The 12,660-nt window shown below is 43.3% G+C and overlaps 1 protein-coding gene across 4 annotated transcripts in view; it reads right to left on the bottom strand.

The window, feature by feature from the left end:
* Positions 1-12,660, bottom strand: part of RBM20 (RNA binding motif protein 20) — a 194,236-nt gene that overhangs the window by 64,513 nt on the left and 117,063 nt on the right. Inside the window, exon 1 of one of the 4 annotated variants that reach the window (XM_044935334.2) lies at positions 9,368-12,113. The exons of 2 other annotated variants lie outside the window; for them this stretch is intronic. In XM_044935334.2, coding sequence (XP_044791269.2) covers positions 9,368-9,393 — 26 coding nt within the window. In that variant the 5' untranslated portion in view covers positions 9,394-12,113. Of the gene's footprint in view, positions 1-9,326; positions 12,114-12,660 lie in introns of those variants that run through there. One more of the 4 variants, XM_044935335.2, reaches the window with a different exon arrangement.

The following is a 12,660-nucleotide window of genomic DNA, read 5'->3' as shown; positions in this document are numbered from 1 at the left end:
GTATACCAAGGGCTGAACCATACCAAGGACTTCCCTGATAGCTCAGTTGGTAAAGAATCCACCTGCAATGCAGGAGACACCGATTCAATTCCTGGGTCGGGAAGATCGTCTGGAAAAGGGATAGGCTAACCACTCCAGTATTCTTGGGCTTCCCTTGTGGCTCAGCTGGTAAAGAATCTGCCTGCAATGCAGGAGACCTGGGTTCAATCCCTGGGTTGGGAAGATCCCCTGGAGAAGGGAAAGGCTACCCACTCTAGTATTTTGGCCTGGAGAATTCCATGAACTGTATAATCCATGGGGTCACAAAGAGTCAGACACAACTGAGTGACTTTCACTTTCAACCATACCAATGTGGCTGCGCTCTGCATCACATATGACAGGTAGGGATGTAAAGAGCATTGCCCAGAGGCTAAGGGCACAGGTTTCAGAGTTTGTATCAACTTGGATATGAATTTCAGTTTGCCACATATCAGCTCGTGACTATGAGCAAATATTTATTCTCTCTCAGCCTCAGTTCTCATTGTTAAAGTAAAGATGGTTATGTCTAAGCTATAGGTTTGTTCTGAGAGTTAAATGACAGGGCAGACATAAACTGTTCTGCACAGCTCCTACATGCAGTAAGCAGCCACTAAACCAACGCAGCAGAGACCAGCACCACTGCTGGTCTTCTTACCACTGTGTTACCACAACTAATATTACTCCCATCACCAGCATCCTCGTCATCAGCAGGGCAAATGGCAGGTGAGCTCTGCCAAGGCAGAGAGGATGCAACTTCCTTAGAAACAGACAGAGATAGATGAAAGAAAACATAAAGAGATGCAAACACTGAGGAAAAAAAAAAGAATTTAAAAAGTAAATGCAGACGTGTGCTGAGAGAGGAATAGCAGGGGTGGGGACGGGGACTTGGAGAAAACACAGAGAGTTAATCACAGCTGCTTGGTGAATTGGATAAGTAGTCAACAATAGATTTAAAAGCCATAAAACAACACAAGGGCGCAGCTGAAGTGTAGTGGTACCAATGTGTGTGAACTCACACCAAGTTTTTCCCTGGTAATGTTCGTCCATCCAGAAGTAGAAGCCAAGAACTGAAGTCCAGAGCACAGCGGTACCTTTGTCAACCGGACCAGTCACATTTTCAGTAAGCACCATACCTTCCACAATAAACAATCAGGAATTTAAATTCACTTCCAGTTCAACTCATCTCCCTTTCCAGGCCACAATGAATATGCCATTTCTTCTTAAGTGCTAAGATACAAAATATAATCCAGACCAGAGAGCTCACAAGAGAATGTTTTCCCAGCTTTGCTCACAGCTTACAGAGCAACCAAATCAAGAGCAATGGTCAGGGTCAGGGACGGGCTTTCCATTGCTTCCTGGGAATGGAACCTCAAATCACAAGCTCTCTAGTCTGCTATAACACTCTTAGAAGCTAGGTCAGGATGTGACCCTTGGGAATAGCCCCTAAATGTCAGGTTACAAAGATGACAATGATGAGACCACAGTAATACTGGGGCAGAATTCCAAAGTGCACCTAATTATCACAAGTGTAAAGAGTCGGACACGACTGAGCGACTGATCTGATCTGATCACAAACGTAAGAGCAAGAGATCTCAGAGGTCATTGAGTTTAACCCACTCATTTTACAGAGGAAAAAAGTGAGACCTAAAGTAGTTGGTATAAGTGTAAGTTAACCCAACAACACAGCTAGAGAGGGGAGAGCTGAGGCTGGAACCCAGTCTTCATCCTCCTTCCTTGGGGCTAATGCAGCCACTGTGGCGGATGCGCCCCCATCAACATGCATCAGGGGAGTCTTCTTTGTGGGAGAAGAGTGAGATCACAGACTTTTTTGACAGTGCTGCCTTCCTGGTAACAATAGGGCTCCTGGATTATCACTTGAGAGGCCTCTGTGACTAATTTTGAGATGACTGGGTCCATGCTGGCACTGTCCCGTGTTTGGGTTTTAGCCATGACATTATCATGTGATGATTCATATCACCATGACACATTCATAATAGCAATCATAATCCTATTATCTCTCTTTTGTTTTGTGACTTTCAGTTGGAGTGTTAATAGATGTTTTCACCTCATTAGCTACCTGACCGCCAGGACAGTTACATGGTTAGGTAAACGCGATACAACCATTTCTAGTTTATAGTAAGACTGAGTGAGACCAAAAAAGGTCAGATGAATCATATGAGGGCATCCAGCAAATAAGGGACTTGGCTGGGACTTGAATGAGGGTCTTTTTACGTACGACCAGTACCCTATCCCCAGTTTACACATTCATTAAAGGGAGTTTATAAAACCACATTCCTGTATCTATTTCCTTGAGTCCAGTTTTTTTTTTTTTGGGGGGGGGTGTTGTTTGTTTAAAGTTACTAAAATAAAAAGCTATTTCCTTTAATTTGTGCTTTCCCCCCCAACTTCTCATAGTGTTTCATTTTATTTTTTCCAGCTTTATAGGTATATAACTAACACACGGGGCTTCCCTGGCAGCTTAGATGGTGAAGAATCTGCCGGCAATGCAGAAGACCCAGGTTCGAATTAACATATGACGTTCTATAAGTTTAGGTGCACAAGTAATGATTCGATATATGTATATGATATGAAGTGATCACCACAATAAGTTTAGCTAACACAGTCAGGATGTGATTTTAACTAACACATCTGATATCAAATCACCAGCTCTTTGGTCCATTGTACTCAGTACCACTTTAATCAGTCAGATTAAAATTCTCGGAACCTGGGGGACATGTAGTCACGAAGGTGCAGCTAGCGATTTTATAACTGACAAGAGAGGGCCTGCCTGTCCTGCCAGAGTTATTAGAAGTGCTTGAAATGTGAAAAAAAAAAAAAAAGAACTGATAACACAGCAGAAGCAGAGAAATGAATACACATCCTGCTAGAGTCATAACAGGAAAAGACTTCAAGCACAGAGAGAATGAATGTCAACTTAACCACCAAGAACTAGATATTAGCTTTGGTTTTTCTTTCCTTTCCTTTGTACCAAATTTCTTTCTTTAAAATATCCTTTCTTTTATGAAATGATGGTATTGTAGGTGCTAATTTATTTTTCATATTAGTATTTGTTTTGAATTTTAAAACTACAAAAATCTAGAGAACATAACAAATACTTATTAATTCATTGCTCATCGATCAAAATTAACAAATACTACCATTACAGTCATTTTAAGCCCAAGTATTTTTTATCAAAATAATAAAATTATACAGACAAAACTGACATCCCTTTGAGACTGCCCAGTCTAATTCCACCTTCATCTCCCCCAATAACATCCACATGTGATTTGTGTATCTATTTACCTATATATCTGTTTGTTTACCTATCTATATATAGAAAAATTATAAAAGAGACTTTTTCTATACCTGCATGAGCTTACAGAACAGCACATAAGACTGGTTTCAACAATATTTCTCTTAAAGAAACAAATACATATTCTTTCAAGTTTCTTTTTACACACTGAACGTTAAAAGCAGCATGATACAGTGAAAAACTTGGTGAGCTGGAAATCAGAAGATCCAGGCCTGGACCTACAGTTACTATTTACTTCTGGTGGGATTATATATCAGTCAACTTCCTCTTTTTTTTTTTTGGTAAAATGAGAAAGCTGGATGAAAGGATCTCCAAGGCCTGTTCCACCTTTGAAATCTGATGACTCTAAGGTTTAATCTCCTCATCTGTCAAATGGAGATAACAATGTCTGCCTTACTAACTGTTATAAAGATCAAACATTATGTGCAGGTGTTCTGCAAAACAGTGATGATAATAATAATATTAGTTGAATAATACTGAAGAATAATAATTATTAATACTACTCACTAAAATTAAGCTATTTTTAAGCTTCTGGGAATACTTTTATTTATTTTTATTTTTTTTATTTTTTCAGAGTTCAGACATGATTTTATTTATTCGAAAACCCTTAATAAGTCAACCACCTCTATCACCCTGTAGAGGATGTGCTTACTTCGGATTCATTTCTGCAAGTGCTGAATACTTTTAAAGAAACTATTGTTACACTACTGTTGTTAAACATGTAACTTGGTTTAGACTGACATGTTGCAGTCCAGGCAGCATGAAATAATTTAATTTCTTCTAACTGCTTTCTTGGGTAGGCAGTTCTGCACAAGGACAAGCTCTCAACTCCACCCATGAAGACTGAGTAAATGAAATATCCAAAGTGCCTTGCCACAAGATGCTGTCTTCTACAAAGCATTCCATAGACAGAACCAGGCTTCCACAGTAAAATGAAGCTCAAAGTACTTTGGGTCTGGAGTTGGTTTGCCTGAGACGTAATTCTTCAGGAAATGCATGCAGAATTTCACTCATTTTGTGAAGGATGAAATTGAGGGGATAATTTGACTTATAGGGGTTAGGAGAGATCTTTCTGTTTTCTCAGTGACATAAGGTATGGTGACCTCTCAACCCACTAACTCTTCTGGGGAACATCAGGGTCTTTGAGATGGAAAAACAAGCTGTTTGAAATGTGTATTTAAGGGAATTCCCTGGCAATCCAGTTTTAGGGCTCTGGGCTTTCACTGCCGTGACCCAGGTTCAATCCCTGATCAGGGAACTAAGATCCTGCAAAGCCAGGGTATGTCCAAAAAAAAAAAAAATGAAATGCATGTTTTAAAACGGTTAAACAAGTTCTCTAAGAAGCCAAATGATAATGTTTCTACATGCAAATGAAATATTTAGGGATTTATAGGTCACTAGCTGAGCGACTTCACTTTCACTTTTCACTCTCATGCACTGGAGAAGGAAATGGCAGCCCACTCCAGTGTTCTTGCCTGGAGAATCCCAGGGACGGGGGAGCCTGGTGGGCTGCCGTCTATGGCGTCGCACAGAGTCGGACACGACTGAAGGGACTTAGCAGCAGCAGCCCCAGTGAAGAACAGTGTGCACATAAACATGAACACCTTTGCATATACCGCTCCTTTCCCCTGGACCACCTCCGCCCTACTCCCCCTCACCTGGGTAACTGCCATCCTTCAACATGCAGCTCACATGGCACCTCCTCCAGGCAACCTTCTCTGACTTCTGCCCCCCTCCAGTGTGTGCTGGTGTCTGCTCTGTCATCCCCCATAATGCCCTGCAGTTCTATCAAGCCTCAATTACACTCCGTTCTAACTCCTACCACCCTCACTGATAATTATCTACTCAATCACTCATCTCATGTCCTCATCTAATACCCCACGGTCATTCTGAAAGCAGTAATTATGTGTCCATTTCATGTCATAGTGCCTGGCACACAGTAGGTGTGTGGAACCAATAAACACACCCATACTTGTACACACCTGCTCCATGTGTATGCGTGCGGAGATAATAGCTGTGTATCACATTCTCAGTTTGTTTCCTGGCTAAGTGTTCCATGTGTGCTGCTACAAGGCTTTGAAGATGAAGCTCCGTGGAGAATGTGGATTAGACTCAGTCTTTGAACACTGTCAAAATTATGTAAATAACCACCATCCACATCAAGGATAGAATTCTAAAATATTCAACAAACAGACTTGTTGCCACATTTTTCCTTTTAACTAAATGTGAAGAAAATGCAATTTCAGTGTGCGATCTGAGGAGCTATGTGTCTAATCTACACGATTCTGAGATGAAACACATGCTCCAGGAATGCTCCCTATGTTTTCTAAATTTTATTTTCAGTTTATATCACTGATTTTTTCTGGTAAGTGTACAAGGAGGATTATAAAATTCAAGTTAGTATTAAATCACAATAAAAGTTTAATTTTAAAGAATTTAAATTCTTACTCAATAAAGCTGGTCCTTTCCTCGAGTTGCCTGACTGTTACCCTGGACATTTTAATCAGTGTCAGATCAGATCAGATCAGATCCCTATGAAACCGAAGAGGTGTTATGGGGTATTTAGGGAGGATGCCAAGAGAGACAGTTTTTGTTGGTAAGTCAACCCACTCCTTGGACAGGCTCTGCCACGAATAATTGTACATCTTATTGCAATCAATTCGCCCTGCAGACCTCAGTTTTCTCATCTGTGAAATGGAAGGGCCAAATGAGACAACATTTAAAGCTCCTTTACGCTTCGTGATTTTAGGATGGTGGGCGTTTTCCTAAAGCTGTTACTCATGATACACAGAAAAGTGAGGATGATCTGGCCACAGTGTAGACAGATTTTGGTCCTGAGAAATCTGAGTTTCTAGCCTCTACTGCTTCTCTAGTCCTGGGTAATTTCGGGGCACTTAACCTCTGCTTAACAGATATGTCTGTAAAATGACAAAGTGAAACCAGAGCAGTGATTTTCAGGTGTTGGGGAAAGGGGCATCAGGAAAGTTTCAAAACACAAATGCTGGGCTCACCCCCAGTTTCTATCTTAGGAGAGCTGAGTTGGGACCTGAGAATTTGTGTTTCTAACAAGTCCAGGTGAAAACTGATGCTGCACTTTCAGAACCACTTACTAGACAAGCTTGAACTGACCTTCCAACTCTAAGAATCTATGGTGGTGGGCTATAAAGAATTTAGTAACAGTTGTATTTTTTTAGGAGCCACTTCTATCTACTAATTGTGCAGTACCCCAAGAAGGGGCTTCCTTTTCCGTGGGGGTTTTAGACACTGCAAAAATGTGGTTATTCTTATACCTAACTTCCTTTAAGAGATTCAGTTGGCACGTTCAACAACATTTGACCTCCTGCAATCAAAATGTTCAAGGTTCACAAACCTCAGGTAATTTAGTGGATTGACTGGCTCAGTGTTATGTTATCTTTGTTGACTAGGAAGAAAGCATACCTCCATTTACCCTGAGTTCAATGATGCAGAGGACAGAGGATCAGACTCCAGTATGTCAAAAGTTCTTTAGTCAAGCAACATCATTATTATGAGAAAGCCTACCTTCCAAACTCACCCTAGACTTAAAAACCAAGTTTTTGATAAAATCATCTGTATTGCTAGATTTCAATGGTATAGCAATTATTCGGGGTGTTTTTTAGAATACTGATACTTGGGCCCCATTTCCAGAGATTTCTTTTCACCCTAGGCATTGGGATTTTTAATAGCTACCCCAGGAGATTTCAGAGGAATCAGAAACAAAGTTTGAGATTCACCAATCTCTAAAGGAATAGTATCAATCTGTTCTTCTTTACCTTGGTCCCCACAAGCCATTTCTGTCACTACAAAAAACATGTCCATGTGTCTTAAATTGTACTTATGAATAAACATTGAAATTTTTATAAGCCCACAAAGGGTCACAAACACAGCAGGCAATCCATCAATATTTCTTAGCTAGACTGAAGCATCTTTCACACAATTCAAAAAATATTTTTTGTGGCAAGACTTGTTGCAAAGTATATAAATAGTTTTTGCTGTAGGAAGCTGGGTGAGGTTTGCTGGCGTATGACTCTTGCTTTCTAAATGATAAGCACCTTGAAGACATCATCCACATCCTAAAATCTTTCAAATTCCTGAGTGTCTGTCTGGCTCAGTGCCGGGCAAATTTGAGGCGGTGAACAAACACTTATTCAACTCACTTGGATTTACGATTGTCTCTAAGCCCATGGGAACAGAGACCTTAGCAGAATATGCTAAGTGATTCATTGTGGAGTATGAGGTATATGTTTCCTAGTGTTCTGGGAATGTGCACTGTTTAATTCTTCTAAATTCCTTAGAGTAAATGAGAGTATTATGGATGGGACTTTATAAATACACCATATAACTATTTGTTTGAGAAAATGGAGAGAAATTTCTGGTGCCTTAAAAAACCTTTCTGACTACAGCTGACAAAACACAGGTGCCCCCCAAGGCAGAGAATATTCTATGTGGGTGACTTCTGAGTTTTGTCTCTATTTTACTAAGCTGTGGTCCTATGAAAGTTACTGTGGAGAGAGGATGAAAGACAAAAAGCAGCAACAGAGGGACAGGCCCATCTCGGTTACACGTGTGCGTGCCCTTGGAGCCATTTTCTCAGATCACCGCAAATTAAGCCTGTGGTTCAGATCCAAGCAAGATTGAGAACTGCCTCGGCTGAGGCAAGTAGGAATGGTTAAAACCCAATGGCTGGCTTGTCACTCAAAACTGTTCTCCAGCTCTTTTCCCTGCCACCCCATCCATTGCTAATTAGGGGAAGCCAAGGCTTGACATGTACACAGTCCTCTATGGTAAAATTGATTATTATATTACTCTGGAAAATAAGGAAGTCATTTTGTTCAAAATATCAAATTCCACAAAATCATATGTGGCAGCTGTTAGTGTATGTGTGTGGGGGGAGGGGTGAGTGTGTGAAAATATTAACCCTCTCCCCTTCAGTTTTCTGACATCTTGACAAAAAAGGGCACAAAAAGAAAGGAGGAAAAAAAAAAGATTCCAATGCATGTAAGGCAGAAACCAATAGCAAAGATAACATCTGGATTTTTTTAAGGTTAAAAAAATTCCCACAACATAAGACACATCACACACGCCATTTAACCAGAGTGTGGATTTGCTCTGACACACTGGCAAGCAGAGAACCAGTATTCCTCTCTCAAATGCGTCCAAGCGACTCTTAATTGCATCAGATGAAGAAATGAGGTGAGTCATGTTTGGTTGTGCTTGAGCCTGCTAACACATCATCACATCCATGTCCAACTATGTCCCCTGAACCTCAGGACGTAAGTTTATGTACTTGCTTGGGGACTGGTTATATAGTTTTACTTTGTAACTTAAAGATATCTAAAGTTGCTGAAATGCGTATCACAGCTCCCGCAGAGGTGCTCAGAAGCGACTTGCGAGCATGCTTTTCTGGCAAAACACCCCTGCTCGTGAATCCTAACACCGCGCTCCCCTCCGGTTCATGAGTCTGACTGCACTCAACAGACACGGGACCTTTCAAATGCCTTAAAGTTCATTTTCCATCATCGACAAGTTCCAGCAATGAACACAACAAACCTCAACCTTCGGAGACCCTCATAATTCATGAGGTTTCGGGATTTCAAAAAGGTCCCCTCTATTCCCTCCGATCTGGTGACAACGCAATCTGTTTTCCCATAGCCACGCAACTTTTCTTTATAAAAGAGTTTAGTAACCAGCATAAAAAGAGCATCTAGACTTCCTTGACATTGGGATTGGTGATTTCACTGGGGTCATGAGGAGCTGTTTTAGGTCACATGTTACCCCTGCCGTTATGAATCATTTATTACAACTTTTTTAAACAGAAGGGGGTGGGGATCCACACAAATCGCATACTCATGCACAAATGCTTAGCGCCAAGAGCATGGTCAGAAGTGCAGCCCGGACTAGAGAATTAAAAAAAAAACCAAACCCTTGATTTCCCGCTTGGGCTGGGGAAAGGTAGGATGACGTCATGCAACCTTACCTTTCTGAAAAAGACCAGGGCTCCTGGCATGGAAGGCTCACCTGAGGCCACCGAAGCCGGGAGTCATTTTGGGTGTCGCGCGTGTGCCTCCCTAGAAAATTCCAATGACATTCTACCAGCTTTCCGCATGCCAATCATGACAAGCGTCCGCTTAGACTCTCCCGAGTCTGGGAAGGCGGCAGAGGAGGGGGGACGCCAGCAAGGGAGCCAGCGAAAGAGAAGGAGCACCCCGGGCACCACACACCCGGCTGGAAGCAGAGTCACATGCCGCCAGGAGCCATTCCTGTGGCATTACACATGCTGAGTGTAAATGGCAAACAATATCAGTCGATGTTTATACCACATGTTCTCAGCCTCTTCACATATCAATGCCCAGGCCAGCTCTATGCAGACAGGACGCCTAAGACCGCTTCTGAAGGAGGGAGTCTGGTGCTAATCATGAGGCCATTTTTAATAAAATTCCAAAGCCTTCAGTTCTGGTTTACTTTCCTATTTTTTGTGGGTGGCGGTGATGAGAGTGCTTTGTTTATTTGCTTGTTTTTGACTCTGGGTCTGGTCCTGAAGAACCCCAAAAGGACCCCGTAACGACATTTAGCAATGCAGCTGCCTCAGACAGCGTGGTCACACTGACTCCCAACCCACAAACCTCCTGATTGGCTGGCCTCTCTTTTTAAAACTTTTGTGAAGCAAGAGGAGATGGAGTGAAGTGACTCATCATTTCACCATCCCAAGTTGTAACTGCAACATTTTTCAGCAGGAAGAACAGGCTGTCTTCTGCTATAAGCAGGGGCCCGTAACTGGGGGTGAATGTCCCCCAGGGTACACTGTAGACATTTTGTTTCAGAATTGGGAGCCCTACTGGTACCTACTGGACAGAGGCCAGTGGTGCTGCTGAAATCCTACAATGCTCAGGACAGACCCATGAACAAGGACTACCAGTCCAAGAGGGCAATAGTGCTGCAGCTGAGAAAATGTCCTACAGCTAAGTACCTCTAAAAGTCTTGCAAAAAATATGACACCAAAAGCGGGGGTGGGGAGGTGGAGAGTGGAAAGAAGGAAGGAAGGAAGAAAAGAGAACAAAGGCAAGAAGCCCTCTCTGTGAGGCACTGACCAGAGACCATGGGTCCCCTGATGGACTTGCCTGATTTACAGTTTAATTACTTAGGAAGTTGCTCACTTGTCTCCCCAGGAGTCACCATTCTCCTGCCACTTTTCCTCCTCTTCTCTTTATAATACTTAATCAGACCAAGGAAACCTTCTCATGACTTTCTAAGTCAAATGCTGCTGTCTGCAGATGCCTCGTTGCCAGGTTAAACAGAGCTGCCATCGCCCCTTTGTCCTGTCTGGACCATCTGATGTTCATCTGTGATGCTCAGAATCCTATGTAATCCCTGCTCAGAACTATTCAAGAGGGTAGGCGTTTTACAAGGTAAAACCTTCCCAAAAGAGCTTAGAAAGGCTGAGGGATGAAAGCTCATGGTGTTGTTTGCCTGAGACTCCTAGGTGGGGATCGGGGTGGGGGTGGGGGTGGTCATCAGCTTCGGGTAGGCTCTTCTCCACACACTCAGGGTGTGACGTTCCTGCAGCCACTGGCAAGTCGAAGTGAAGGCCACTCTTGCCTGCCTGAACAGCTGCCCACCAGAGGCCGGTCCACCGCCCACTTGCCCACTGAGCTCCCTGAGAGCCCGAGGGCTCCTTCTTCCTAATTTAGTCATAGCCCACAGGCTGCCCCAGGCGCCCTGGCTCTCTGCCGCCCACTCAGTCACAGACACCTAAAGGCGCCAGTCCCAGATCCTGACGCACAGGATCCAGCCAGCCTGGCCGCAGCCGCATTTCTGCTCAGGCCTGGGCCCCTCCCACGATCAACTAGTCCTCCTCAAGGTGCGAGGTGGCACCATATTTTGCCCTTCCACTGTCTCTTGTCTCATCTTATTACACTCGGGACTTGCTTAGGATAAGGGTTTACTACAAAGTGCTCCACCACACACATCTCCCCAAACCTGGATCTAAGGCTCTGCCTTTCCCCTGCTACCAAGCCAGCGCCAACAAGTGGATGGGAAGGGTTCAGGGGCCCTGGGCTGGAAGAAGCAGGAGGCAATTCTATCCCAGATGAAATGCTGCTGTTTATTATGAGAGTATGAGTTCCTTGAGGTGACACGATGGAAGGGGATCATGTGGCCTCTGCTCCAGGAGCAACATCCCAAAGCAGGTGGTGTAGTGACCCTCAGTGGAGGTGGGGGAGGGGGCTACACACAGTAACGCAACATGAGACACACCCGGCAGGTGTGTACAGCCCATGGTGAATGGTGAGGGCAGCGGAAGATTAAGAGTAGGGAGGTGGGAAGCATTGCTTCATGGACCCCGGCTTCATCACTGGCTCAGTGTGTGGCCGCCAGCCCCTGCAGAGTCCTCAGAGCTCAAAACATCCAAGTGCTAAGCACACAGGAACTTAACGGCATAACATGTGGCCATGCAAAGTGAAGTCTATAATCTACTTACTATTGAATGTTAAAAACCAGGTTCTGTAAAAAACTAAAAATAGAATTATCTTATGATCCAGCAATCTCGCTCCTGGGCATATACCCAGAAAAGACAAAAACTCTAATTTGAAAAGATACAGGCACCCCAATGTTCACAGCAGCACTATTTACAATAGCCAAGACATGGAAGCAACCTAAATGTCCACTGACAGATGAATGGATGAAAAAGATGGAGGGGGGCGGTTTGTGCGGAATGGAATACTGCTGCTGCTGCTAAGTTGCTTCAGTCGTGTCTGACTCTGTGTGACCCCATCGACGGCAGCCCACCAGGCTCCCCCGTCCCTGGGATTCTCCAGGCAAGAACACTGGAGCAGGTTGCCATTTCCTTCTCCAATGCACGAAAGTGAAAAGTGAAAGTGAAGTCGCTCAGTCGTGTCCGACTCTTAGCGACCCGCTAGACTGCAGCCTGCCAGGATCCTCCGTCCATGGGATTTTCCAGGCAAGAGTACTACTCAGCCATAAAAAGAATGAGATACTGCCATTTGTGGCAACATGGATAAACCCAGAGAGTATCATACTGAGTGAAGTAAGTCAAACAAAGACAAAAAATATGATACCACTTCACGGTGGAATCTAAAAAAAATGATACAAATGAACTTATTTATAAAACAGCAACAGAGTCACAGATACAGAAAACAAATTTAGGGTAACCAAAGGAGAAAGGGGTGGGAAGGATAAATGAGGAGTTTGGAATTAGCAGATATACACCGCTATACAAAAAATCAACAAGGGCCTACTGTATAGCACAGGGAACTATATTCAATATCTTGTAATAAGCTATAATGGAAAGACAT

The sequence above is a fragment of the Bubalus bubalis genome, chromosome 23, assembly GCF_019923935.1.
Source record: "Bubalus bubalis isolate 160015118507 breed Murrah chromosome 23, NDDB_SH_1, whole genome shotgun sequence".
NCBI lineage: Eukaryota > Metazoa > Chordata > Mammalia > Artiodactyla > Bovidae > Bubalus > Bubalus bubalis.
Note: the sequence above shows the minus strand (reverse complement) of the source record. Positions and strands in the feature narration are given on the sequence as shown.